The sequence below is a fragment of the Melanerpes formicivorus genome, unplaced genomic scaffold (assembly GCF_026170545.1).
Source record: "Melanerpes formicivorus ecotype bairdi unplaced genomic scaffold, bMelFor1.0.p_v2 SCAF_82, whole genome shotgun sequence".
In the NCBI taxonomy this organism is placed as follows: Eukaryota; Metazoa; Chordata; class Aves; order Piciformes; family Picidae; genus Melanerpes; species Melanerpes formicivorus.
In genome coordinates, this window is record NW_027142434.1 from 1,716,654 (window position 1) to 1,740,716 (window position 24,063).

General features: G+C 56.2%; 1 protein-coding gene across 1 annotated transcript in view; it reads right to left on the bottom strand.

The window, feature by feature from the left end:
- Positions 1-24,063, bottom strand: part of PKP1 (plakophilin 1) — a 97,778-nt gene that overhangs the window by 25,391 nt on the left and 48,324 nt on the right. The window contains 4 exon segments of the mRNA XM_068164664.1: positions 1,835-1,949; positions 7,013-7,190; positions 9,147-9,354; positions 13,190-13,334. Of these exon segments, the coding sequence (XP_068020765.1) occupies positions 1,835-1,949; positions 7,013-7,190; positions 9,147-9,354; positions 13,190-13,334 (646 nt within the window).

A 24,063-nucleotide genomic window follows, 5' to 3' on the forward strand; every position in this document is an offset into this window, starting at 1 on the left:
TCAGCCAGTTCCAACCCCCTGCCATGGGCAGGGACACCTTCCACCAGCACAGCTTGCTCAGGGCCTCATCCAGCCTGGTCCTGAACACCTCCAGGGAGGGGGCAGCCACAACCTCCCTGGGCAGCCTGTGCTGCCAGAGTTCACTGCTTCAGTGAACCTTCTCAGGTCTCTCTGTTCCCCAGACAAGCTGCTGACCAGGAAAAGAGAGCTCCTGGGGGTGCTTATACCACAGCACCCACTGCAGGATGCCCAGTCCTGAAAGCCTTCCTCCTGCCATAGTCAACTCTGAATGGCTCTGCTCAAGGCACAGCTACAGCTCAGGGACCACTTCTAACCAAGAACAGTTTGTGAAGCCTCCTGCACCTGGATGTCAGAGTGACCAACAGAAAGAGCAAGGCAGAATCTTCCCTGGGTGCCTGTAGCCAGCACCCAAACCCTGTGGCTACCTCTGCAGGGCTCAGCAGGTGCTGCTGGAACTGATCTGCTCTCAACAGCCAGCCCTGAAAGAGGAGTTGCTCAGCCCTGAGCTGAGCACTGAGGGCTTCAGGGCAGCATCACAGCTGTGAACTCCTGCAGCTGTGGCTGCAAACACTGCTGTGACCCAGAGTCACCATCAGGGCACTGGCAGGAAGATGCCAGCTCCTGGCTGCCTGCTGAATGTGATGCCAGTCTAGGGCTTATGTGCTTGAGTCCTGCTGGGTGAAGGGGTGAGGAGATGGGAAGAGCAGGAGATGGAGCTTAATACACTGGAAGGATCCTGAGGTGGGAAGGGGATGGAGGAAAGCATCAGGAGTCAAACCACTTTGCTGTGTCCCTGTGCTTGGCAAAAGGACCTTGCAAAGCCCAGAGCACAGAGCACAGAGCACTTGCAGTCCTGTAGAGGATTGCAGTGTGACTGGGGAGGAAGGAGCAGCCAGCCAGAGCCCAGTCCCCTCTTGTGCCTCCTTGAATGGGATTTTGAGCTGTTCCCAATCACAGGCTGAACTTCTCAGCTGCTCCCCTCAGAAGGGCTGCTGGGGGCTGCCACACCACCAGGGACACATCCATCAACAGTGACCTGGGGATGGAGGCAGCAGGCTGGAAGGCAACCCCATTCCAGAGGGCTGAGCCTCTGCTCCCCTCCCGTGCTCCAGGAGGCACAGGAGCCACGGTATGGACTCACTCCAGCAGCAGTGGGAAGTGTAAAGCAGAGCCTGAGAAGAGCTTTGGAGCCAGCCTCTAGAGGCTGAAGGCTTGCAGTCAGCTTTACAGGCTTGGCCTCAGTTTCCCCTGCACAGTCTCACCAAGGTTGGAAGAGACCTGAAAGATCATCAAGTCCAACCTTTCATTCAAGGGACAGCAAAGCCAGAAGCCCATCCCAGCTGGACAAGCTGAGGGAGCTGGGGCTGTTCAGCCTGGAGGAGAGAAGGCTCTGGGGAGACCTTCCAGTAGCTGAAGGGGCTACAGGAAGGCTGCAGAGGGACTGTTAGCAGAGGTCTGTTGAAGCCCCATGCCAGGACCCTCCCCAGGGTACCACCACCCCCACAAGGTGGAATGGATGCAGAAGGTGATGCTCTGGGGAGGGCTCATAATGACCTTCCAGCACCTGAAGGAGGCTACAAGAAAGATGGAGAGAGACTGTTCCCAAAGGCCTGCAGGGCCAGGCCCAGGGGCAATGGTTTGAAAGTAGAGCAGAGCAGATTGAGATTGGATGTGAGGAACAAGTTCTGCAGCAGGAGGCTGCTGGAACACCGCAGCAGGTTGCCCAGGGAGGGGGTTGAGGCTCCAGCCCCCATGCCAGGACCCTCCCCAGGGTCCCTCAGTGCAGGCAGGGGCTGGCAGGGGCAGCTGGTACCTTGTCATCAGGCCGGTTGGAGGCCACACAGTTCTGGGAGTAAGTCATGACAGAGTCGATCAGGCCAGGGTAGTTCCTCATGGTCTGGCGTCCCATGTCTGCAGAGCTCAGGTTCCTGGGGGAGGGCACCACAGGGCATGGCAGGAGAGAGAGACAGCAGAGGGTTAGCTCCTCAGGATGGGTTCCACCTAGGGAAATGTCCTGTCTAGAGGCTCTACAGAGAGGACAGCCTCGAGTGAGGGTAACTACCAGCGACATTTTGCCTTGGGGGCTGTGCCTGTGACCTTCACAGAATCAATGTTAGGAGCTGGAAGGGAGCTCAGGCTCCTGAGGGAGGGCACCACAGGGCATGGCAGGAGAGAGAGACAGCAGAGGATTAGCTGAGTGCAGCTCCCAGGCCCCCTGGGGTCTGTCCTGCTCTGCCTGTGGACACCCAGGATGCATTCAGAGATCACAGAAGGTTAGGGGTTGGAAGGGAGCTCTGAAGGTCATCCAGTCCAACCCCCACCCTGCCAGAGCAGGGGCACCCAGGGCAGGGCACCCAGCTACACAGCCAGGTGGGGCTGGGAAGTCTCCAGAGAAGGAGACTCCACAACCTCTCTGGGCAGCCTGTTTCAGTGTCCTCAAAGTCAAGACCTTCCACCTCAGGTTTAGATGGAACTTCTTCTCACAGTATCACCAGTGGTCAAGTCTGTGCCCACTGCCCCTTGCCCTGTCCCTGGGCACCACTGAGCAGAGCCTGGCTCCATCCCCCTGACACCACCCCTTAGGTATTTGTAAGCAGGGATCAGATCCCTCTCAGCCTGCTCCTCTCCAGGCTACCCAGCCCAGCTCTCAGCCTTCACCAGCAGGGCTGTGAGCTGCTCTGGAGGCTGCCTGCAGGACTGCTCTGATGCAGAGCTCTCTTGGAGCTCCTCAGGATGGGCTCCATCTAGGGAAATGTCCTGTCTAGGGGCTCTACAGAGAGGACAGCCTCGAGTGAGGGTAACTACCAGCGACATTCTGCCTTGGGGGCTGTGCCTGTGACCTTCACAGAATCAATGTTAGGAGCTGGAAGGGAGCTCAGGCTCCTGAGGGAGGGCACCACAGGGCATGGCAGGAGAGAGAGACAGCAGAGGATTAGCTGAGTGCAGCTCCCAGGCCCCCTGGGTTCTGTCCTGCTCTGCCTGTGGACACCCAGGATGCATTCAGAGATCACAGAACGTTAGGGGTTGGAAGGGAGCTCTGAAGGTCGTCCAGTCCAACCCCCTCCCTGCCAGAGCAGGGGCACCCAGGGCAGGGCACCCAGCTACACAGCCAGGTGGGGCTGGGAAGTCTCCAGAGAAGGAGACTCCACAACCTCTCTGGGCAGCCTGTTTCAGTGTCCTCAAAGTCAAGACCTTCCTCCTCAGGTTTAGATGGAACTTCTTCTCACAGTATCACCAATGGTCAAGTCTGTGCCCACTGCCCCTTGCCCTGTCCCTGGGCACCACTGGGCAGAGCCTGGCCCCATCCCCCTGGCACCCACCCCTTAGGTATTTGTAAGCAGGGATCAGATCCCCCTCAGCCTGCTCCTCTCCAGGCTACCCAGCCCCAGCTCTCAGCCTTCACCAGCAAGGCTGTGAGCTGCTCTGGAGGCTGCCTGCAGGAGTGCTCTGCTGCAGAGCTCTCTTGGAGCTCCTCAGGATGGGTTCCATCCAGGGAAATGTCCTGTCCAGAGGCTCTACAGAGAGGACAGCCTCGAGTGAGGGTAACTACCAGCGACATTCTGCCTTGGGGGCTGTGCCTGTGACCTTCACAGAATCAATGTTAGGAGCTGGAAGGGAGCTCTGGAGATCATCCAGGCCAAGCCCCTGCCAGAGCAGGGTCACCCAGGGCAGGGCACACAGGAACACTTCCAGGTGGGGTTGGAATATCTCCAGAGAGGGAGACTTCACAATCCCCCCTGGGCAGCCTGCTCCAGGGCTCTGTCAGCCTCACAGGGAAAAACTTTCTCCTCCTGTTCCCATGGCACTTCCTCTGCCTCAGCTTCCACCACTGCCCCTTGGGCTGGCACTGGGCATCCCCCAGCAGAGCCTGGCACAGGCTTGGAGGTGTTTGCCAAGGGAAGAGCAAACCAAGGCCATCAGGAAGGGCCTTGTGGGGGTGGCCAGCATGGAGCTAACTCAGGGTCAGCAGCTTGGGCAACGAGGGCAGCAAGCTGCAGGCCAGAGGGCCTCAGCAGTCTGTGATGTGGTGCTGCCAGGGCAGGGGAGTTTGGCCAGGCCCAGGAAATGCAGCTTGTTGTTTTGCTGGGCTGTGTCTTTTTTTTCCTCCCTCTTCCCTGTTTTACTGCCTTGTAGCTTGCAAATGCAAAGCACAGAGAGGTTGGCAGTGGCTGTGAGATATTCACTGCGGGCGTTCCAGGGCTGGATTTGATGTGCACTGATGTTTGCAGCCTCCCTCATTACCATGAATCCATCTGCAATCCAGAAATGCTTGAGCAGCAGTGGCTCCAGCCCAGGGCAAACCCAAGGCTGCTCTCATCCCTGGGTTATGCTGTGGCAGGGCAGTGAGTCACAGCAGTCCTGCAGGGCTCACCCTCCTCCCAGCAGGGGCTCCAGACCCAGCCCCACTGCTCTCCTTGCTTGGCTTCCTCCCCACCCCTGCTCCCCCTCAGCCTCCTGACCTGCATGTCCTGTGCTCAGCACTTGTTAGGTCACACCTGGAGTCCTGTGGCCAGTTCTGGGCTCCTTAATTTAAGAAGGACATTGAGAGACTTGAAGGTGTCCAGAGAAGGGCAACAAAGCTGGGGAGGGGTCTGGAGCACAGCCCTGGGAGGAGAGGCTGAGGGAGCTGGGGTTGCTTAGCCTGCAGAAGAGGAGGCTCAGGGGAGACCTTCTTGCTCTCTGCAACTCCCTGAAGGGAGGTTGCAGACAGGCAGAGGTTGGGCTCTTCTCCCAGGCAAGCAGCACCAGAACAAGAGGACACAGTCTCAAGCTGTGCCAGGGGAGGTTCAGGCTGGAGGGGAGGAGAAAGTTCTTCCCAGCCAGAGAGATTGGCCCTTGGGATGTGCTGCCCAGGGAGGTGGTGGAGTCCCCATCCCTGGAGGTGTTCCAGAGGGGATTGGATGTGGCACTTGGAGCCAGGGTTTAGTTGTCAGGAGGTCTGTGGTGACAGCTTGGACTCGATGATCTTTGAGGTCTCTTCCAACCTTATTGATTCTATGATTCTATGATCTGGGAGCCTTCACTGGGGGTGTTGGATGTTACTCTGGCCAGCCTGATCTAGTGTGGGGTGTCCCTGCCCATGGCAGGGGGGTTGGAACTAGATGATCCTTGTGGTCCCTTCCAACCCTGACTGATACTGTGATACTATGATACTATGATACTGTCCCTGCTGACTGCAGGGAGGTTGGACTGGATGACCTTTGGAGGTCCTTTCCAGCCTGGCCCATTCTATGATTCTACTGCCAAGGCTCAGTAGACAGAGCCTGCCTCCAGCTCAAGCCTGTGGAGAGCTCCTGCATGATCCCAGCCTTGCCCTCACCGTCCTGGGACGTTTTGTGGGCCATGGTGGGTTGAGATGGTGTGGGAAATGGGAGCTGCTCACATCCCACATCCCCCTCAGATCCCCAAGGGCAGCTGCAGAGGGAAGCTGCCTTCCGAGGCAGGGCAGGGAGCAGCCTTTGCTGCCTCTCACACAGGGCTCCCAGCCACAGAGGCTGATAGGATCAGGGCTCAGGAGGCCTCTGCCACCTTCACCCATTTTGTTTCACAAGCAGCTAGAGGCTCTGAGCTGCATGTCTGGTCAGGGTGTGGTTGGTGCTGTGCTCCCTCGGGGAGAGCTGCAGTTGATGAAAGTCCCTAATTACACAGCTTTAGCTTTTTCTGTTGTTTCCCCACTGGTTCCCAGGGAGACAGGCAGCTCACACTCCAGGGGAGGAGGGGAAGCAGCAAGTCAGGGCAAAGATCCTCTGCAAAAGGCTTTCCTGTCAGAAAAATAAACTCCCCTGGGCTCAGGCTGCTGCTCCTGCTCTGCTCCTGGCCCCACCTGCTGGGACCAGCCAAGGAGAAGGCAGCAGGGCAATGGAACTCTTCTGTCCTAAGGTGGTTGTCAGAATGAGTGGGGGAATGTGGGTTTGCCTCACACAGAGGATTCTGTCTCCTGGTCACCTAAAAACCAAAACAATTTGTTTTCTAGCAGGCAGAATTTGCTCTGCAAGCCTCCAAAATCTGAGGGTGAGACACATCAGGTGCCCTGGTCTGAGCTGGGCACCATCAGGTTTTGCTGCTGCAGCTCTCCCAGGACAAAGCAACTTAGATGATCTGAGCAGAAGCTGAGCAAGAACAAATTCATTTAACACAAACCCCCCAGCTAGTAGGACAAACAGCTGGCCTGGAAGTCTTCTGCACTTTCTCTCACAATCACAGAGTTGGTTGGGTTGGCAAAGCTCTCTGAGATCCCCCAGGCCAACCCCAACCCAACCCCCCCATGGCCACCAAACCCTGGCCCCAGCTGCCATGGCCACAGCTTGCTGCAACCCCTCCAGCCATGGGGACTCCACCACCTCCCTGGGCAGCCTCTGCCAGGCCCTGACCACTCCTCCAGCCAAGACATTTGGCCTCCTCTCCAGCCTCAGCCTCCCCTGGCACAATTTCAGGCCTGTTCCTCTCCTTCTATTCCATGAGAGTAGGGAGCAGAGCCCAACCCCCCCCTGGCTGCAGCCTCCTCTCAGGGAGCTGCAGAGAGCACTGAGGTCTCCCTCAGCCTCCTCCAGGCTCAACACCCCCAGGTCAGAGAGTCATAGAATCATGGAATCATAGAATGGTTTGGGTTGGAAGGGACCTCTGAAGTCCAACCTCCTCTGCAGTCAGCAGGGACATCCCCAACTAGATCAGGTGGCCCAGAGCTGCCCTCAGCTGCTCCTCCCCAGCCCTGTTCTCCAGACCCTTCCCCAGCTTTGTTGCCCTTCTCTGGCCCTGCTCCAGCCTCTCAATGTCCTTCTGGGAGAGAGGAGCCCAGAGCTGACCCCAGGACTCCCCAGGGCCCAGCACAATCCCTGCCCTGCTCCTCATGGCCTTGCCAGGAGCCTTTCTCAAGGAGAATTGTTCATGAATGGAATTGCAGAGCCCTGAGCTTACTGTAAGTGGACTCAGAGAGCTTCAGCTCTTCCCAGCAGCCCCCAGGCTGCAGCATGTCCCTGCTGGGTTGCCTCACCTCAAGCATCCTGTGGCATTGAAGAATACTTCTGGGTCAATGATTTCTCTTGTCCTGTTGCAGCTGCCATCAGACCAGCCAGAGAAAGGGATGATAACACAGTCTGTCAGAACGGGGAGGGCCTCCTGTATCAACTCCTCTTTTAGTTCATCAGTGGAGGAGAGGTTCCAGAGCAGTCCTGGGAAGGAGGTGGGAGGCAAGCACAAGCACAAGCAGAGAGTCACCATGCAGCTTGCTTTAGGTCAGAGTCAATTCCAGCAACAAAATCCTTCATCCCTCCACCCCTCTTTGAACCAGGTGCCCTAAACCTTAGTGTCTGGTCTGCCCAGCTCTGTGGGAAACAGCAGGATGGGGCCCAGAAGCATGGTGTCTTCTGGAGGTGGGCAGCTAAGCAGCCTCCTTCCTCCCAGAACCGGTGTTCTCATTGCCATTAGCTTGTAGGAGGAAAGCCTCTCTCCAGGCATCTAGTAGAGGCTTGCAGACACTGCCCAGCCACAGCTGGGGGTCAGCTGCACCACCAAACCCACCTTAACCCTTCAGAAAAGCTGAGACACCAGTGAGGTGACCCTACTGGGACTGGCAGCACCCTGGGAGCAGCACCCTGGGAGCAGCACCCTGGAAGCAGCACCCTTGGAGCAGCACCCTTGGAGCAGCACCCTGGGAGCAGCACCCTGGGAGCAGCACCCTTGGAGCAGCACCCTTGGCAGCACCCTGGGAGCAGCACCCTGGGAGCAGCAGCATTGGCAGAGCCCTGGGAGCAGCAGCATTGGCAGAGCCCTGGGGGCAGTACCCTTGGAGCAGCATCCTGGGAGCAGTACCCTGGGAGCAGCACCCTTGGAGCAGCACCCTGGGAGCAGCAGCATTGGCAGAGCCCTGGGAGCAGCACCCCGGGAGCAGCACCCTGGGAGCAGCAGCATTGGCAGAGCCCTGGGAGCAGCACCCTGGGAGCAGCACCCTGGGAGCAGCAGCATTGGCAGAGTCATGGGAGCAGTACCCTGGGAGCAGTACCCTGGGAGCAGCAGCATTGGCAGCACCCTGGGAGCAGTACCCTGGGAGCAGCAGCATTGGCAGCACCCTGGGAGCAGTACCCTGGGAGCAGCAGCATTGGCAGCACCCTGGGAGCAGTACCCTGGGAGCAGCAGCATTGGCAGCACCCTGGGAGCAGTACCCTGGGAGCAGCAGCATTGGCAGCACCCCGGGAGCAGCACCCTGGGAGCAGCAGCATTGGCAGAGTCATGGGAGCAGTACCCTGGGAGCAGTACCCTTGGCAGCACCCTGGGAGCAGCAGCATTGGCAGAGCCCTGGGAGCAGCACCCCGGGAGCAGCACCCTGGGAGCAGCAGCATTGGCAGAGCCCTGGGAGCAGTACCCTTGGAGCAGCATCCTGGGAGCAGTACCCTGGGAGCAGCACCCTTGGAGCAGCACCCTGGGAGCAGCAGCATCGGCAGAGCCCTGGGAGCAGCACCCTGGGAGCAGCACCCTGGGAGCAGCACCCTGGGAGCAGCAGCATCGGCAGAGCCCTGGGAGCAGCACCCTGGGAGCAGCAGCATTGGCAGAGCTCTGGGAGCAGCACCCTGGGAGCAGCAGCATTGGCAGAGCTCTGGGAGCAGCACCCTGGGAGCAGCAGCATTGGCAGAGCTCTGGGAGCAGCACCCTGGGAGCAGCACCCTGGAAGCAGCACCCTGGAAGCAGCACCCTGGGAGCAGCACCCTGGGAGCAGCACCCTGGGAGCAGCAGCATTGGCAGAGCCCTGGAAGCAGCACCCTTGGAGCAGCACCCTTGGAGCAGCACCCTTGGCAGCACCCTGGGAGCAGCACCCTGGGAGCAGCAGCATCGGCAGAGCCCTGGGAGCAGCACCCTGGGAGCAGCAGCATTGGCACAGCCCTGGGAGCAGCACCCTGGGCGCAGCAGGAAGCTGTGGGCATGGCAGGAGGACCACAGCTGTGCGAGCAGCTCCTCCCCCGGGGGGACCCTTAACGATGGGAGGAATCCTCCCGGGACAGCGAAAGCCCAGAGCCTCCTCTGCCTTCTGCTCCAGGGTGCCACTTGGTGCCGTGGGAGCACCAAACACCCTCTGTGCTGTGTGTGTGTGTGGGGGGGGAGAGCAGAGGCCCTTGCAGGGGGGTGCTGGGTACCTGTGAGCTGCTTCTGGATCTCGGTGTTGCCTGTCCTCCGCAGCAGCCCCACGCACTCCCTGATGCCGTTCTGCCGCCGGGTTTCGATCTTGTTGGTTGGGTTCTTGAAGACCAAGTTCCTGAGGGCGCCAGCTGCTGCCCTCTGCACGTTCTGGTTGGTGCTGCGGAGCAGCTCCACCAGCTTGGCGATGCCCCCCAGCCGGTAGACCTGCGGCAGGAGACAGCAGCTGGCAGCAGCCTGCCCCGGCGCCGCCGCGGGGACGGCCGCAGCTCTGCCGGCCAGGCGAGCAGCCAGCGGGCAGCTGGCAAAGCAGACCTGGCACCAAGCGGGGGCTGGGGCTAGCAGAGGGCATCTCTGGCTCAGGTCACAGGTCGTGGCTGGCCTTGGGGTTGGGGATGAAACAGAGTGTGCCCAGGGGGCCAAGGAGGCCAGTGGCAGCCTGGCTTGGGTCAGACGCGGTGGCTGCAGGGACAGGGAGGGAGCATCCCCTGGGCTCAGCGCTGCGGAGGCTACACCTTGAGTGCTGGGTTCAGCTCTGGGCTCCTCCCTCCAGGAGGGACATTGAGGGGCTGGAGCCTGCCCAGAGCAGGGCAATGAGGCTGGAGAAGGGCCTGGAGCCCCTGGGCTGTGAGGAGGGGCTGAGGGAGCTCGGGGTGTTCAGGCTGGAGAAGAGGAGGCTGAGGGAGGCCTCACTGCTCTCTGCAGCTCCCTGCAGGGAGGTTGGAGCAAGGAGAGGGCAGCCTCTGCTCCTTGGTGGCAAGGGACAGGAGCAGAGGCAATGGCTCCAAGCTGCCCCAGGGGAGGCTCAGGCTGGACATGAGGAAATATTTCTGCCCTGGAAGGGATCTCAGCCATTGGCAGAAGCTGCCCAGGGCAGTGCTGCAGTCTCCATCCCTGGGGGTGTTCCAGCAGCTGTGGCCCTGGTGCTGAGGGCCATGGTTTGGTGCTGAGCCTGCAGTGCTGGGTGGAGGGGTGGGCTGGAGGAGCTTGGAGGCCTCTTGCAACTGGATGTATTGTGTGACTCTGGATGTCTCTGGGTAATGGCCATGGGCAGACTCCTTTGCTGAAGTGAATGTGCTTTCTCCCACAAACCTTCCCCAACCTCCATCCAGTTTGCAGCAGGCAATATTGCTCTGCCTCTCTGCTGAGGCCATTTAAAGGAGCAGGACATTGGGTGGTTATCTGCACCCTGAAGTCACAGGCTGAGCTTAGAGGGACTGCCCTGGCACAGCCTAACCACCCCTGAGCTCAGCCAGAAGCACCACTGGCTCACACTCCAGCACTCAGCAGGGACAGGTTGGGCATTAGGAGGAATTTCCTTCCTGCTGGAGTGGTCAGGCCCTGAAAGGGCAGCCCAGGGAGGTGGTGGAGTCAATGCCCCTGGAGGTGTTCAAGAAAGCAAGAGTTGGGGGACAGGGTCTAGTGGTCCCAGAGGTGTTGGGGAGAAGGTTGGACTGGATGATCTTAGAAGGCTTTTCCAACCTCACTCATTCAGTGACAGCATTGGAAAGGGGAAGGAAGCCCAAGCTGCAGACCCTGCACACACACTCCGGGGCTTTGGAGGCAGATCCCTCCAGCTGGGCTCTCCCAAACAATGAGCTCCTGCTGCAGGATGCCCTCTGCACCAGAGGGGAGGGACTGCTCAGGATCTGAGGCAGTGCTAGGACTAGGGGGAATGGAATGAAGCTGGAGGTGGGGAGATTGAGGCTGGAGGGGAGGAGGAAGTTCTTCCCCATGAGAGTGGTGAAGGCCTGGAATGGGTTGTGCAGGGAGGGGGCTGGGGCCCTGTCCCTGGAGGTGTTTAAGGCCAGGCTGGCTGAGGCTGTGGCCAGGCTGATGTAGTGTGGGGTGTCCCTGCCCATGGCAGGGGGGTTGGAACTGGATGATCCTTGTGGTCCCTTCCAACCCTGACTGATTCTATGACACTATGGATGATCTCTGGAGGTTCCTTCCAACCTTTAACATTCTGTGATTCTCCTCAACATAAGGAAGAATTTCTACTGTAAAGGACATGGAGGCCTGGAGCAGGCTGCCCAGAGAGGTTGTGGAGTCTCCTTCTGTGGAGGCTTTCCAGCCCCTCCTGGATGTGTTCTGTGTGCCCTGCCCTGGGTGCCCTGCTCTGGCAGGGGCTGGGACTGGATGATCTCTGGAGGTCCCTTCCAACTCCTAACATCCTGTGATCCTCTGAGCCTGTGCTAGCACAAATGCAGTCATTGGAGGGTAAAAGCATCAGGAAAATGAGCTGGGCAGTACAAGGGCTTGGTGATGATCACTAATTAACCTATTGGCTGAGAGGACTGAAAATGGCTGAAATCAGAGAATCATAGCAAGGTTTGGATGGGAAGAGACCTTCAAAGCTCCTCCACTGCAACCCCCTGCAGCCCCCAGGGACAGCCCCAACCACAGCAGGTTGCTCACAGCCCCACACAACCTGAGCTGCACTGGTGCCAGGCATGGGGCAGCTCCCAGCTCTCTGGGCAGCCTGGCACAGGCTCTCCCCACCCTCAGCACCAAACATTTCTCCTTCTCTCCACTCTCAATCTGCCTCTTCCAGTTCCAAACCATCATCCTATGAGGACAGACTGAAGGAGTTGGGGCTGTTCAGTCTGCAGAAGAGAAGGCTCTGAGGTGACCTCATTGTGGCCTTCCAGGATCTGCAGGGGGCTCCATGAAGGCTGGGGAGGGACTGCTCAGGATCTCAGGCAGTGCTAGGACTAGGGGGAATGGAATGGAGCTGGAGGTGGGGAGATTGAGGCTGGAGGGGAGGAGGAAGTTCTTCCCCATGAGAGTGGTGAAGCCCTGGAATGGGTTGTGCAGGGAGGTGGTTGGGGCCCTGTCCCTGGAGGTGTTTCAGCCCAGGCTGGCTGAGGCTCTGGCCAGGCTGATCTAGTGTGGGGTGTCCCTGCCCATGATACTTTGATGCTATCCTTTGTCCTGTCACATCAGGCCCTGCTCAGAAGTCTCTCCCCAGCTTTATTCTAGGTCACCTTTAAGCACTGCAAGGCCACCAGAAGGTCTCCCTGGTGGTGCCAGGCATGGGGCAGCTCCCAGCTCTCTGGGCAGCCTGGCACAGGCTCTCCCCACCATCAGGGGCAAACATTTCTCCTTATCTCCACTCTCTATCTGCCTCTTCTAGCTCCAAACCATCCTCCCTTGTCCTGTCACAGCAGGCCCTGCTCAGATCTCTGCCCCCAGCTCTCTGTCTGGTCTCTTTAAGCACTGAAGTGTCACTGAGCAAGCAGAGCACAGGAGGATTTAGGGCAATTTTGTGTGGCTCTGCCCCTGCAGCACTGAGACAGCAAAAGGTCCCTCTGGAACCAGGTGCAGCTGCTCCCAGAAGAGGACACTGCACCTGGATGGCTCCTCCTGTGTCTCCCAAACCTGTCCCTCTGTGTCACAGCAGCTCATGGAGACAATGTGGATGTGGTAGCCCCTGCTGCCTTATAGCTGTCCTCCTGTCTCAGGATCTTGACTGGCTGCTGCTGGGAGAAAATGGCTTCAATGGTTGGGAAAGCTACTGAACTAATCCCTGAGGGTGCCCAAGGAGGTGTAAGGCTCCATGGATATGGATAGAAGGGGAAGAAATGGCCTCAAACTGTGCCAGGGGAGGCTGAGGTTGGAGAGGAGGCCAAATGTCTTTGCTGGAGGAGTGGTCAGGGCCTGGCAGAGGCTGCCCAGGGAGGTGGTGGAGTCCCCATGGCTGGAGGGGTTGCAGCAAGCTGTGGCCATGGCAGCTGGGGCCAGGGTTTGGTGGCCATGGGGGGGGTTGGGTTGGGGTTGGCCTGGGGGATCTCAGAGGCCTTTGCCAGCCCAGACAACTCCAGTCCATGATTCTCTGATCATGAAAACCCAGGGGACCTCTGGATCCTTGCTAGGGAGGCTCAGCAGATCACTGAATCACCAAGGTTGGAAGAGACCTCAAAGCTCATCAAGTCCAAGCTGTCAGCACAGACCTCATGGCTGAACCATGGCCCCAAGTGCCACCTCACTCAGGTACCACCACATCCAGTGGGACAGCAGGGAGCTGGAGGGGTTTGCTCACCTCTTGCTTGGCAGACTCATCCTGGAAGCAGGTGTGCTGGAGGTAGTAGGCACCCATGGCCTGGTATTTGTCATCAGAGGAGCAGAGGAGCTGTATGGCTTTCTGGATGGTCATGGTGCCACCGTCCAGCTCATCCCCACAGATTCTGTGTCAAAGACAAGAGACAGCAGCTGGTTGAGTGCTCAGCCAAAAGGGCTTCAAAAGCAGCCCTGGGAAGCAGGAGGAAGGAATCAATTACAGAATGGCAAACAGGATCACACCACCACAGAAACCACAGCCTGAACCCCTGCTGAACTTCCCTGGCTCCTGAAAACACCCAGTGGAGGCCACTGAGGTTAATGAATGATGGCTCCAGTCTGGCCAGAAACACAAGGAGGCAGCAACTAAAGCTCAGCTGAGGTGCTAGGTGGCTAACCATGGCTCCAGTGGGAGGGTTAATGAGCAGGGAACAAGGATTCAGTGCTCCTCAAATGAAAGAATTCGTGGACAGGAGTGAAACCATCCAGCAGGGCATGAGGACAACCCAGGGCAGGCAGCTGCTTTTTCCCACAGCATCAGCCCCTTTGATGTGAGAGGTGGTGGCAGGAAAGGTGTGAGAGCAGCTGGTGGTGTGCAGAGGCTGGGGCAGATCCCTGAGGCCAAGGCAGGAGGCCTGTCTGGAGCCAAGGGCTGGACACACTCTGGGCTTGTGAACTGCTAACAACAGCACTGAGCCAGCCTGCTCCCAGGCCATGCTTACACTGGCAGTCTCCAAGCTCTCCCCAAGAGCTGACCACTGTCAGCATCATCTCTTGTTAGGAGCTCATCCCCTGGCAGTGCTGACCACTGCCAGCAGCCCTGCCAAGGATGTGCCTGCAGCCTCCAGGGGATGGGCAGCAAAACCTCTGGCTCAGAGCAGGGCTGAAACCTTGGGGAGAATGCAAACACCTCAAGATTTGGCCACTTGTTTGGGAGCATGCAGGGAGCATGCAGGTCCTGCCCTCCTTGGCTTGTGCTGATTGAACATCACTGGGGATTTTCTGACCACAGAGAGGTAGAAAAGGGAACAAACAGCCAGGCTGATGAGTCACAGAACCCAAGATTGGTTTGGGTTGGAAGGGAGCTCAAAGCTCAGCCAGCTCCAATCCCCTGCCATGCCCAGGGACACCTCCCACCAGCACAGCTTGCTCAGGGCCTCATCCAGCCTGGTCCTGAACACCTCCAGGCAGGGGCACAGCCACAGCCTCCCTGGGCAGCCTGTGCCAGGCTCTCCCCAGCCTCACTCTCAGCAATCTCTTCCTCCTCTCCACTCTCAGTCTCTCCTCTCCCAGCTCAAAGCCATTGTCCTCCTCCTGTCCCTCCCAGCCCTTGTCCCAAGTCCCTCCCCAGCTCTCCTGGAGCCCTCCAGGTCCTGCAAGGCTGCTCTGAGGTCTCCCTGGAGCCTTCTCTTCTCCATCATCTACTGATAATCACAGGTGACCAAACCAGGATGGTTTTAATGAGCTCTTAAAATGAACATTTGAAGTATGAAGAATTACAGTGAGGGAAGGGTTTCCTCTAGCTCTGGGAGATGAGGACTTACTTTGTTTAGATCCAAAGAGTACATTAAGAATAAAGAACACTCAAGAAGAATAAAGAATTAAGAATAAAGGACACTCAAGTGTGGTCTCCACCACCAGCAGCATACACTGGGATGAGTTGTGTAGAATCACAGAGTCACAGAGCTGGCAGGGCTGGAAGGGAGCTCAAGGCTCAGCCAGCTCCAAGCCCCTGCCATGGGCAGGGACACCTCACACCACAGCAGCTTGCTCACAGCCACCTCCAGCCTGGCTGCAAACACCTCCAGCCAGGAGGCTTCCACCACCTCCCTGGGCAGCCTGGGCCAGGCTCTCACCACCCTCCTGCCCAACAACTTCTTCCTCACAGCCAATCTCCAGCTCCCCACTTCTAGTTCTGCTCCAGCCCCCCCCCAGTCCTATCCCTCCCTCACACCCTCCAAAGTCCCTCCCCAGCTTTCCTGCAGCCCCCTGCAGATCCTGGAAGGCCACAAGGAGGTCTCCTGGGAGCCTTCTCCTCTCCAGCCTGCACAACCCCAACTCTCTCAGGCTGTCTGCAGAGCAGAGCAGCTCCAGCCCTCTGCTCCTCCTCCTGGCCCTGCTCTGGACACCTTCCAGCCCCTCCAGAGCCTTCCTGGCACAGAGGCTCCAGAGCTGGCCCCAGAGCTGCAGCTGTGGGCTCAGCAGAGTGGAGCAGAGGGGCAGAATCCCCTCCCTGGCCCTGCTGGCCACACTTCTCTTGCTGCAGCCCAGGCTCTGCTTGGCTCTCTGGGCTGCCAGTGCTCACTGCTGGCTCCTGCTGAGCTTCTCCTCCCCCAGCACCCCCAAGGCCTTTTCTCCAGGGCTGCTCTCCAGCCAGTCCCTGCCCAGCCTGGATCAGTGCGTGGGATTGCCCTGCCCCAGCTGCAGGACCTTGCCCTTGGCCTTGCTGACCCTCCTGAGGCTGTCCTGGGCCCAGCTCTGCAGCCTGTCAGTGTCCAAATGGAGAAGAATGCTCCATGTGTAGCACTTGGAGAATGTCTCCAGCCCTGGAGACCTTCAATGTCAAACTTGATGTGGCCCTGAGCAACCTGCTCCAGCTGTCTGCAGGGGGCTTGGACAAGAGGCCCTTGGAGGGTCCCTCCCAGCCTGATGCATTCTGTGGTTCCATGATTCACTCTAAGATAAGTTTGTCCTTAAGCATTCAAAAGTTCAACTCATTGGATGTGGAAGGAGTCAAAGCCTCACAGCATGAGCCAGGGAATGCTCTCCACAGTTCTCCAGCCAATGACACCCAGAATCCACCAACTCTGCTGCTGCATTGCAGCCACCATGGCACTGCTTTGCCTCCCCTCCCCTCAGCAGTGTGGAGTTTCATCCAGCTGAGATCACAGAATCCCAGCATGGGAGGAGAAGGAAGGGACCTCCAGAGATCATCCAGCCCAAGCCCCCTGCCAGAGCAGGGCACCCAGGGCAGGGCACACAGAACACATCCAGGAGGGGCTGGAAAGGCTCCAGAGGAGACTCCACAACCTCCCTGGGCAGCCTGCTCCAGGCTCCAGCAGCCTCACACCAAGGAAGTTTCTCCTCCTGCTGAGGTGGAACCTCCTGGGCTCCAGTTTGTGTCCATTGCTCCTTGTCCTGTCCCTGGGCACCACCAAACAGAGCCTGGCCCCTTCCTGACCCCCACCCCTCACCTATTGATAGCCATTGATCAGATCCCCTCTCAACCTTCTCCTCTTCACCTATTGATAGCCATTGATCAGATCACCTCTCAACCTTCTCCTCTTCAGCTACTGATAGCCATTGATCAGATCCCCTCTCAACCTTCTCCTCTTCACCTATTGATAGCCATTGATCAGATCCCCTCTCAACCTTCTCCTCTTCACCTGTTGATAGCCATTGATCAGATCCCCTCTCAACCTTCTCCTCTTCACCTATTGATAGCCATTGATCAGATCCCCTCTCAACCTTCTCCTCTTCACCTATTGATGGCCATTGATCAGATCCCCTCTCAACCTTCTCCTCTTCACCTATTGATAGCCATTGATCAGATCCCCTCTCAACCTTCTCCTCTTTAGCTATTGATAGCCATTGATCAGATCCCTCTCAACCTTCTCCTCTCCAGACTAAACAGCCCCAGGGCTCTCAGCCTTTCTTGACAGCAGAGACATTGCAGCCCCCACTGGACTCTCTCCAATAGAATCATAGAATCAATAAGGTTGGAAGAGACCTCAAGGATCACCAAGTCCAAGCTGTCACCCAACACCTCCTGACAACTCAACCCTGGCTCCAAGTGCCACATCCAATCCCCTCTTGAACACCTCCAGGGATGGGGACTCCACCACCTCCCTGGGCAGCACATCCCAAGGGCCAACAACTCTCTCTGGGAAGAACTTTCTCCTCACCTCCAGCCTAAACCTCCCCTGGCACAGCTTGAGACTGTGTCCTCTTGTTCTGGTACTGGCTGCCTGGGAGAAGAGCCCAACCCCCATCTAGCCTCCTTGTGTCTCTTGAGCTGAGGAGCCCCAGCCTGGACCTCCTGGAGAGCCAAGGGACAGAAGTGGTTGCTTCCAGCTCACATCCTGCCTCTGGGTCTCAGACATTTCTCCTAAGACAGAAGATCTGCCCTCTGGAGAGGCCTCTGATGGTGTACAGCAAGGACAGACACCAGCCTTGGGCTGAGCCTCACACATGCAGTGTCTAAGGCAGAGGAAACTCCTTCCACTTTTATTTCTGCACTACCAAGGAAGCAGCTCTGCACCACAGAACCTCTTTCCCCTCTGAACCTTTCTCAAGACCTGGCTCCCAGAAACTTCTGTTGCACTTGCAACGAGGAAACACCAACCTGACCCCTTCCTGGGGGTGCCCAAGGCCAGGCTGGGTGAGGCCTGGAGCAAGCTGTGCTGGGGGGAGGCGTCCCTGCCCATGGCAGGGGGTTGGAAATGGATGATCTTGAAGGTCCCTTCCAACCCAACCCAACCCAACCCAAAGCCTCCTTCAGCAGGGAAGAACCTTGGCATCCATGTCCAGGTCTGCATGGGAAAGGATGAGCAAGGATCTGGACAAGCTGGAAGGTGTCCAGAGAATGGCCACAAGGATGAGCAGAGGGCTGGAGCTGCTCTGCTCTGCAGACAGCCTGAGAGAGTTGGGGTTGTGCAGGCTGGAGAGGAGAAGGCTCCCAGGAGACCTCATTGTGGCCTTCCAGGAGCTGCAGGGGGCTGCAGGAAAGCTGGGGAGGGACTTTGGAGGCTGTCAGGGAGGGACAGGACTGGGGGGGATGGAGCAGAACCAGAAGTGGGGAGATGGAGATTGGCTGTGAGGAAGAAGTTGTTGGGCAGGAGGGTGGTGAGAGCCTGGCACAGGCTGCCCAGGGAGGTGGTGGAAGCCTCCTGCCTGGAGGTGTTTGCAGCCAGGCTGGATGTGGCTGTGAGCAAGCTGCTGTGGTGTGAGGTGTCCCTGCCCATGGCAGGGGCTTGGAGCTGGCTGAGCCTTGAGCTGCCTTCCAAGCCTGATAATTTTAGGGTAATCCTGTGGCTCTGTTTCTGCTGCAGGCTCCCCAGCAGGAGCAGCTCCCAGAGGGTGAGCAGCTGGGCTCAGCCAGGCTGCCCCAAAAGCAGCAGTGATCTCTCCTGGCTCAGAAGATCATCCCTCTGCCAAAGCCTGTGCTAGTGGCAGGTTGTTCATCAACCAGCCAGGGATGTTCCTAAGCAGACCTACACTGTGAGAACAGCAGCCTGCTCCAAGACAAACTCTTGGCCTGCAGCCACCTCCAACCTGGGCCAATGAGCCTGGCAAAGAAGAGCTCCAAAGGTTGTTCTTCCTCCACAAGAAAGAAGCAATCAGAACAGGGAGAGACCTCAACTGGAAGTGATTCAACAGGAGACAAAGGAGGTGGTGAGGTTCAGGAGTGGAAGGGAAACCAGTGCTGAGGAGGAGCCACTGCCCTCATTTGATCCCAAGGCCTTTCATCCAGGTGGTGTTAGCAGCTGGGGGTGTGCTCATCCTGCTCCATCCTGCTTGTTAGGGCTCCAGGGTCCCAGGAGAGGAGGAAGCCACAAATCTTGAACAAATTCCATTGTTCATTGATCAAATCAGAGTGCAGCTGCTCAAAGCAGAGCACGAAGCACATCCAAGCCTTCCAGAGCCACACTCCACAGCAGGCAGCCACAGCCACCTCTAGGAGGTGGCACCAAAGCTTTGATGCCACTGAAAGCTCTGCTGCAGCTTCCCCCTTCAGGCAGTGCTTGATGGGTAGACAGCAGGGAAGATGGGGACAGATTGCCAGTGAGCCAGGGAGGAGGAGACCCTCAGCATGTCCCTGCCAGGACAGCACAGCACCATGCACAGCTCCACAGTGATTGCTTTGGATGGCCACACACAGGGCAGGTAAGTTCACAGCACCAGCAGCCAGCACCAGCCCATAGCCCTTTTTAGAGGCACTTTAACCCAACTCAAACCAAGCCAAGAGAAGCTGCCCACCACCAAACTGGGCTCTGCTTCCACAGCGTGGCACAGCCCTGGAGAGTGTCTGGTTTGGGACTGCTCACCTTGGTGTACCCCAAAAGAGAGGAGATTAGAAACATCCTCAGAACATTTCCTGCCTCTTCTCCCTTCCTGGAGGTGTTGGAGGCCAGGCTGGATGAGGCCTTGAGCAAGCTGTGCTGGTGGGAGGTGTCCCTGCCACTGGCAGGGGGTTGGAACTGGAGGAGCTTTGAGCTCCCTTCCAACTCAACCCAACTCATTCAGTGACTCTGGGAAGCCATGGAATGGTCTTTATCATGTGAGCCATGGAATGGTCTATATCATGGAGCCATGGAATGGTCTTTATCATGGAACCACTGATTGTTCCTTATCATGGAGCAATGGAATGTTCTTTATCACGGAACCACTGATTGTTCTTTATCATGGAGCCATGGAATGTTCCTTATCATGGAGCAACGGAATGTTCTTTATCAAGGAACAATTGAATGTTCTTTATCATGGAGCCATGGAATGTTCTTTATCAAGGAACAATTGAATGTTCTTTATCATGGAGCCATGGAATGTTCTTTATCAAGGAACAATTGAATGTTCTTTATCATGGAGCCATGGAATGTTCTTTATCAAGGAACAATTGAATGTTCTTTATCATGGAGCCATGGAATGTTCTTTATCAAGGAACAATGGAATGTTCTTTATCATGGAGCCATGGAATGTTCCTTATCAAGGAACAATGGAATGTTCTTTATCATGGAGCCATGGAATGTTCTTTATCAAGGAACAATGGAATGTTCTTTATCATGGAGCCATGGAATGTTCCTTATCAAGGAACAATGGAATGTTCTTTATCATGGAGCCATGGAATGTTCCTTATCAAGGAACAATGGAATGTTCCTTATCATGGAGCCATGGAATGGTCTTTATCATGGAGCCATTGATTGTTCTTTATCATGGAACCATGGAATGTTCTTTATCATGGAGCCATTGATTGGTCTTTATCATGGAGCTATGGAATGTTCTTTATCATGGAGCCATGGAATGGTCTTTATCAAGGAACAATGGAATGTTCCTTATCATGGAGCCATGGAATGGTCTTTATCATGGAACCATGGAATGTTCCTTATCATGGAGCCATGGAATGTGCTTTATCATGGAACCATTGAATGTTCTTTATCATGGAGCCATTGATTGGTCTTTATCAAGGAACAATGGAATGTTCCTTATCATGGAGCCATGGAATGGTCTTTATCATGGAGCCATAGAATGGTCTATATCATGGAGCCATGGATTGTCCTTTATCACGGAGCCATGGAATGTTCTTTATCATGGAACCACTGACTGGTCTTTATCATGGAGCCATTGATTGTTCTTTATCATGGAACCATGGAATGTTCCTTATCATGGAGCCATGGAATGTTCATTATCATGGAGCCATGGAGTGGTCTTTATCATGGAACCATGGAATGTTCCTTATCATGGAGCCATTGAATGTGCTTTATCATGGAACCAAGGAATGTCTTTTATCATGGAGCCATGGAATGTTCTTTATCATGGAGCCATTGATTGTTCTTTATCATGGAGCCATGGAATGTTCTTTATCATGGAACCATGGAATGTTCCTTATCATGGAGCCATCAATGGTCTTTATCATGGAACCATGGAATGTTCTTCCCCTCAAACCCACTCAGGTGCTACCCCTGCTCACTAGCTAGCTGCAGCAAAGCTCCTTTCATCAACTGGAGCAGCTTCTTTGAGAGGAAGGACTTCTGAGACATCAGCAGCAAAGACACAACTCCTCCCCAGCCACAGCCAGTCCCATGAGTGGAAGCAATCACACAAGCAAGAGGAGCTCCAGCAATGAGAGAGCTTGGGGCCCAAGAGCAGAGGGAGTGCTCAGTACAGACAGGCTGGCAGCTCCTCCATGTTCAGTGTTTGGATAGCTACACACCACCCTCACCACCTGACAACATCCAGTGACCTCTTCCTCATCTCACACAATCCAGGGAGATCATCTCCAGGGCACAGGACACCTGAGAGCACCACTCTGGAACCAGGACTGACCCTGACCACAGTTTCCAGAGCAGATTTGTTCCACAGACAGAGCCAGTGGGTCTCAGGTCCCACTGCAGGCACCCTCACAGCAATGGGAACCACCCTGCTGGACCACCTCTGACAGCATGGAGATTGCCCAGCCCTTCCCTTCCCTTGCTCACAGAGATGGTTTGAGCACCTGCAGACAAGGCCCTCACCCAACCAGCAGACTTGCAGCATGAAAACTGGACACAAAATGATCCCTGGGAAAAGGCAAAACTCCACCTCAGGAACTGCTGGAGCAGGGGGAACAGAGCCCTGGCCAGGGAACTCCAGCAGCTGCTGCCCAGCTGAGCTCTCCTCCTGCCTGGGGGGGTCTCTAATGGGATGCCTGCAAGCAAAGCTCTTCCTACTCAAGGATCAGGCCACCCAGCTGAAGAATGAGCTCTCCAAGTGCAGAATCCTCCAACCAGAAACAGTTCCACACAGCCAAGAGAGCCCAGATGTGGTCCTAAGCCATCTCTGAAGGCTCCTTCCCAACACCAGCTCGGGACAGACCAAGGCTGGCAGTCACCTGCCAGCTACTTTGTAAGGTGCCCAACCCTCCCTTGAAATCTGGGGCCCCTCAGTGACCAGGGTGTAGCCTCCAGGAGCTTGAAAGCAGAACTGAAAAGCCCAACATGACTCTGGCCCTAGAGCAGATCTCCTAGCTCCAACACACAGGGGCTAAGCCAACCTCCCATTGCCACCCCAGGGACTGCTGCCCCATCCTGACCTTCCAGCACTCCCTGCTTTGGTTTTTATCTCCCTTGTGCTGATGACCTTCCACAGCAGTGATCCCTTGGCAGAGGACAAGTCCTCAGGAGGTTTCCTAAACTCTGAGGACAGCTGCTGCCAACCTCCTCTGCTCTGAGGAGCAGCCCTCCTGCAAACTGCCTTCTGCAGCAACCCAGCTCTGCAGCCAGTTTCAGGCCAAGCAGGGGGTGTGCCCCAGCCTGATCAGACTGACTCAGGGGACACAGCCCCAGCTGAGCCCAGGACTGGAAGCCTGAGACTTTCCACACCAGAACCAGTTCTGCCAGATGAGCCATGCCCCAAGCCAGGAGTAGTGTGTAAATGGAGCCACTCCCTAACCCTAGGGCAGAGCCTTCCTCTGCAAGCAGCACTTCTCCTTCCCCTCACCAAATGCCATCACTCTCCAAGTGACCTTTCCCAAGCAAGGACCAAGGCTACAACCCACAGCACTGTGCCATGCAGGGCAGGGCTTGTGTTGGAGGGAGCCTGCCTGGGACTACCTTCCCCTATGCAAGCTTCTCCCTAGGCAGGAGCCAGGTGCAGTCCCATGTCTGAGCCTTCTGCCACCAATCAATCTTCTTTAGTCAGAAATTCCCTAGACCAAGCCCCTGCCAGTTTGGGGCTTGGGCTGGATGACCTTTGGAGGTCCCTTCCAACTCAAACCATTCTCTGGTTCTGTGATTCCAGGCAACCTCTCTGTTCCAGGGGACCTGCAAAGCTTCTGGAAGCAGAAGACCAGTGCCAGCAGAGCTCCAGGCTGGCCAGGGCCTATTTTGCATCTGTTAAACATGGAATAAGAGAGGCCATAGGGAGCTGAGGATCCATGGCACACAGGTGAGCGACATCCCTTGGTGTGGACACTCTGGGACAGGCTTCTCCTGCTCCATACAGAATGAGGCTGAGGAGGGAACTGGGCAGAGAAATGTGGCAAACAGCATTGTGGGGTGAAAAGGGCAGGATTTGGCTCACACTGCTGACTGCCAGGAGGCTTTTCTCAGCATCAGACCTTGGGCCAACAGCTCAACAGTCTCAGGCCTTTGGTGTGAACTGTGACAAAGGGCCCTGTTGATTCATCTCACACTTACACTGCAGTGGGAAAACTCTTCTGGGCCAGGGACCAGCAAGGCTGAGCTTGGGTTGGTGTGGCAAGCTGCCACATCCAGCTGGAACTTGTGATCACTGCTGGGCTGGTGCAGAGCAGGCCCTGCATGACAGTGATGCAGCAACAGCAGTGCAGGAAGAATCAGACCCTTCTTTTCCAGCCCAACAAAACGCTGCAGCTGTGAGGTCCCATCCCTGGAGAGATTCAGTTTCAGGCTCAAGAGGGCTCTGGGCAGCCTGCTCTGGTGGAGGATGTCCCTGCTGGTGGCAGGGAGGGTGGACTGCATGACCTTTGGAGGTCCCTTCCAACCCAAACTGTTCTGTGACTCTGTGATTCTGAGATTCAATGATTCTAATTTGATGAGTCTGTGATTCTGTGACTCGATGATTCTATGACTCTGATTGTGTGATCCTGATTCTGTGATTCTGATTCTGTGATTCTATGACTCTGTGATTCTGATTCTATGATTCTGATTCTGTGACTCTGTGACTGATTCTATGTCTCTGGTTCTATGATTCTGTGATTCTGATTCTATGATTCTATGATTCTATGACTCTGTGATTCTGATTCTGTGATTCAATGATTCTAATTTGATGAGTCTGTGATTCTGTGACTCTATGATTCTGTGACTCTATGATTCTGTGACTCTATGATTCTATGACTCTGACTGTGTGATTCTGATTCTGTGATTCTATGATTCTGTGATTCTATGATTCTGATTATGCGACTGATTCTATGACTCTGGTTCTGTGATTCTGTGATTCTGATTCTGTGATTCTATGACTCTGTGATTCTGATTCTATGATTCTGATTCTGTGACTCTGTGACTGATTCTATGACTCTGGTTCTATGATTCTGTGATTCAAGGATTCTATGATGCTGTGATTCTGATTCTGGGATTCTGATTCCGGGATTCTATGATTTTGATTATGTGATTCTGATTCTATGAT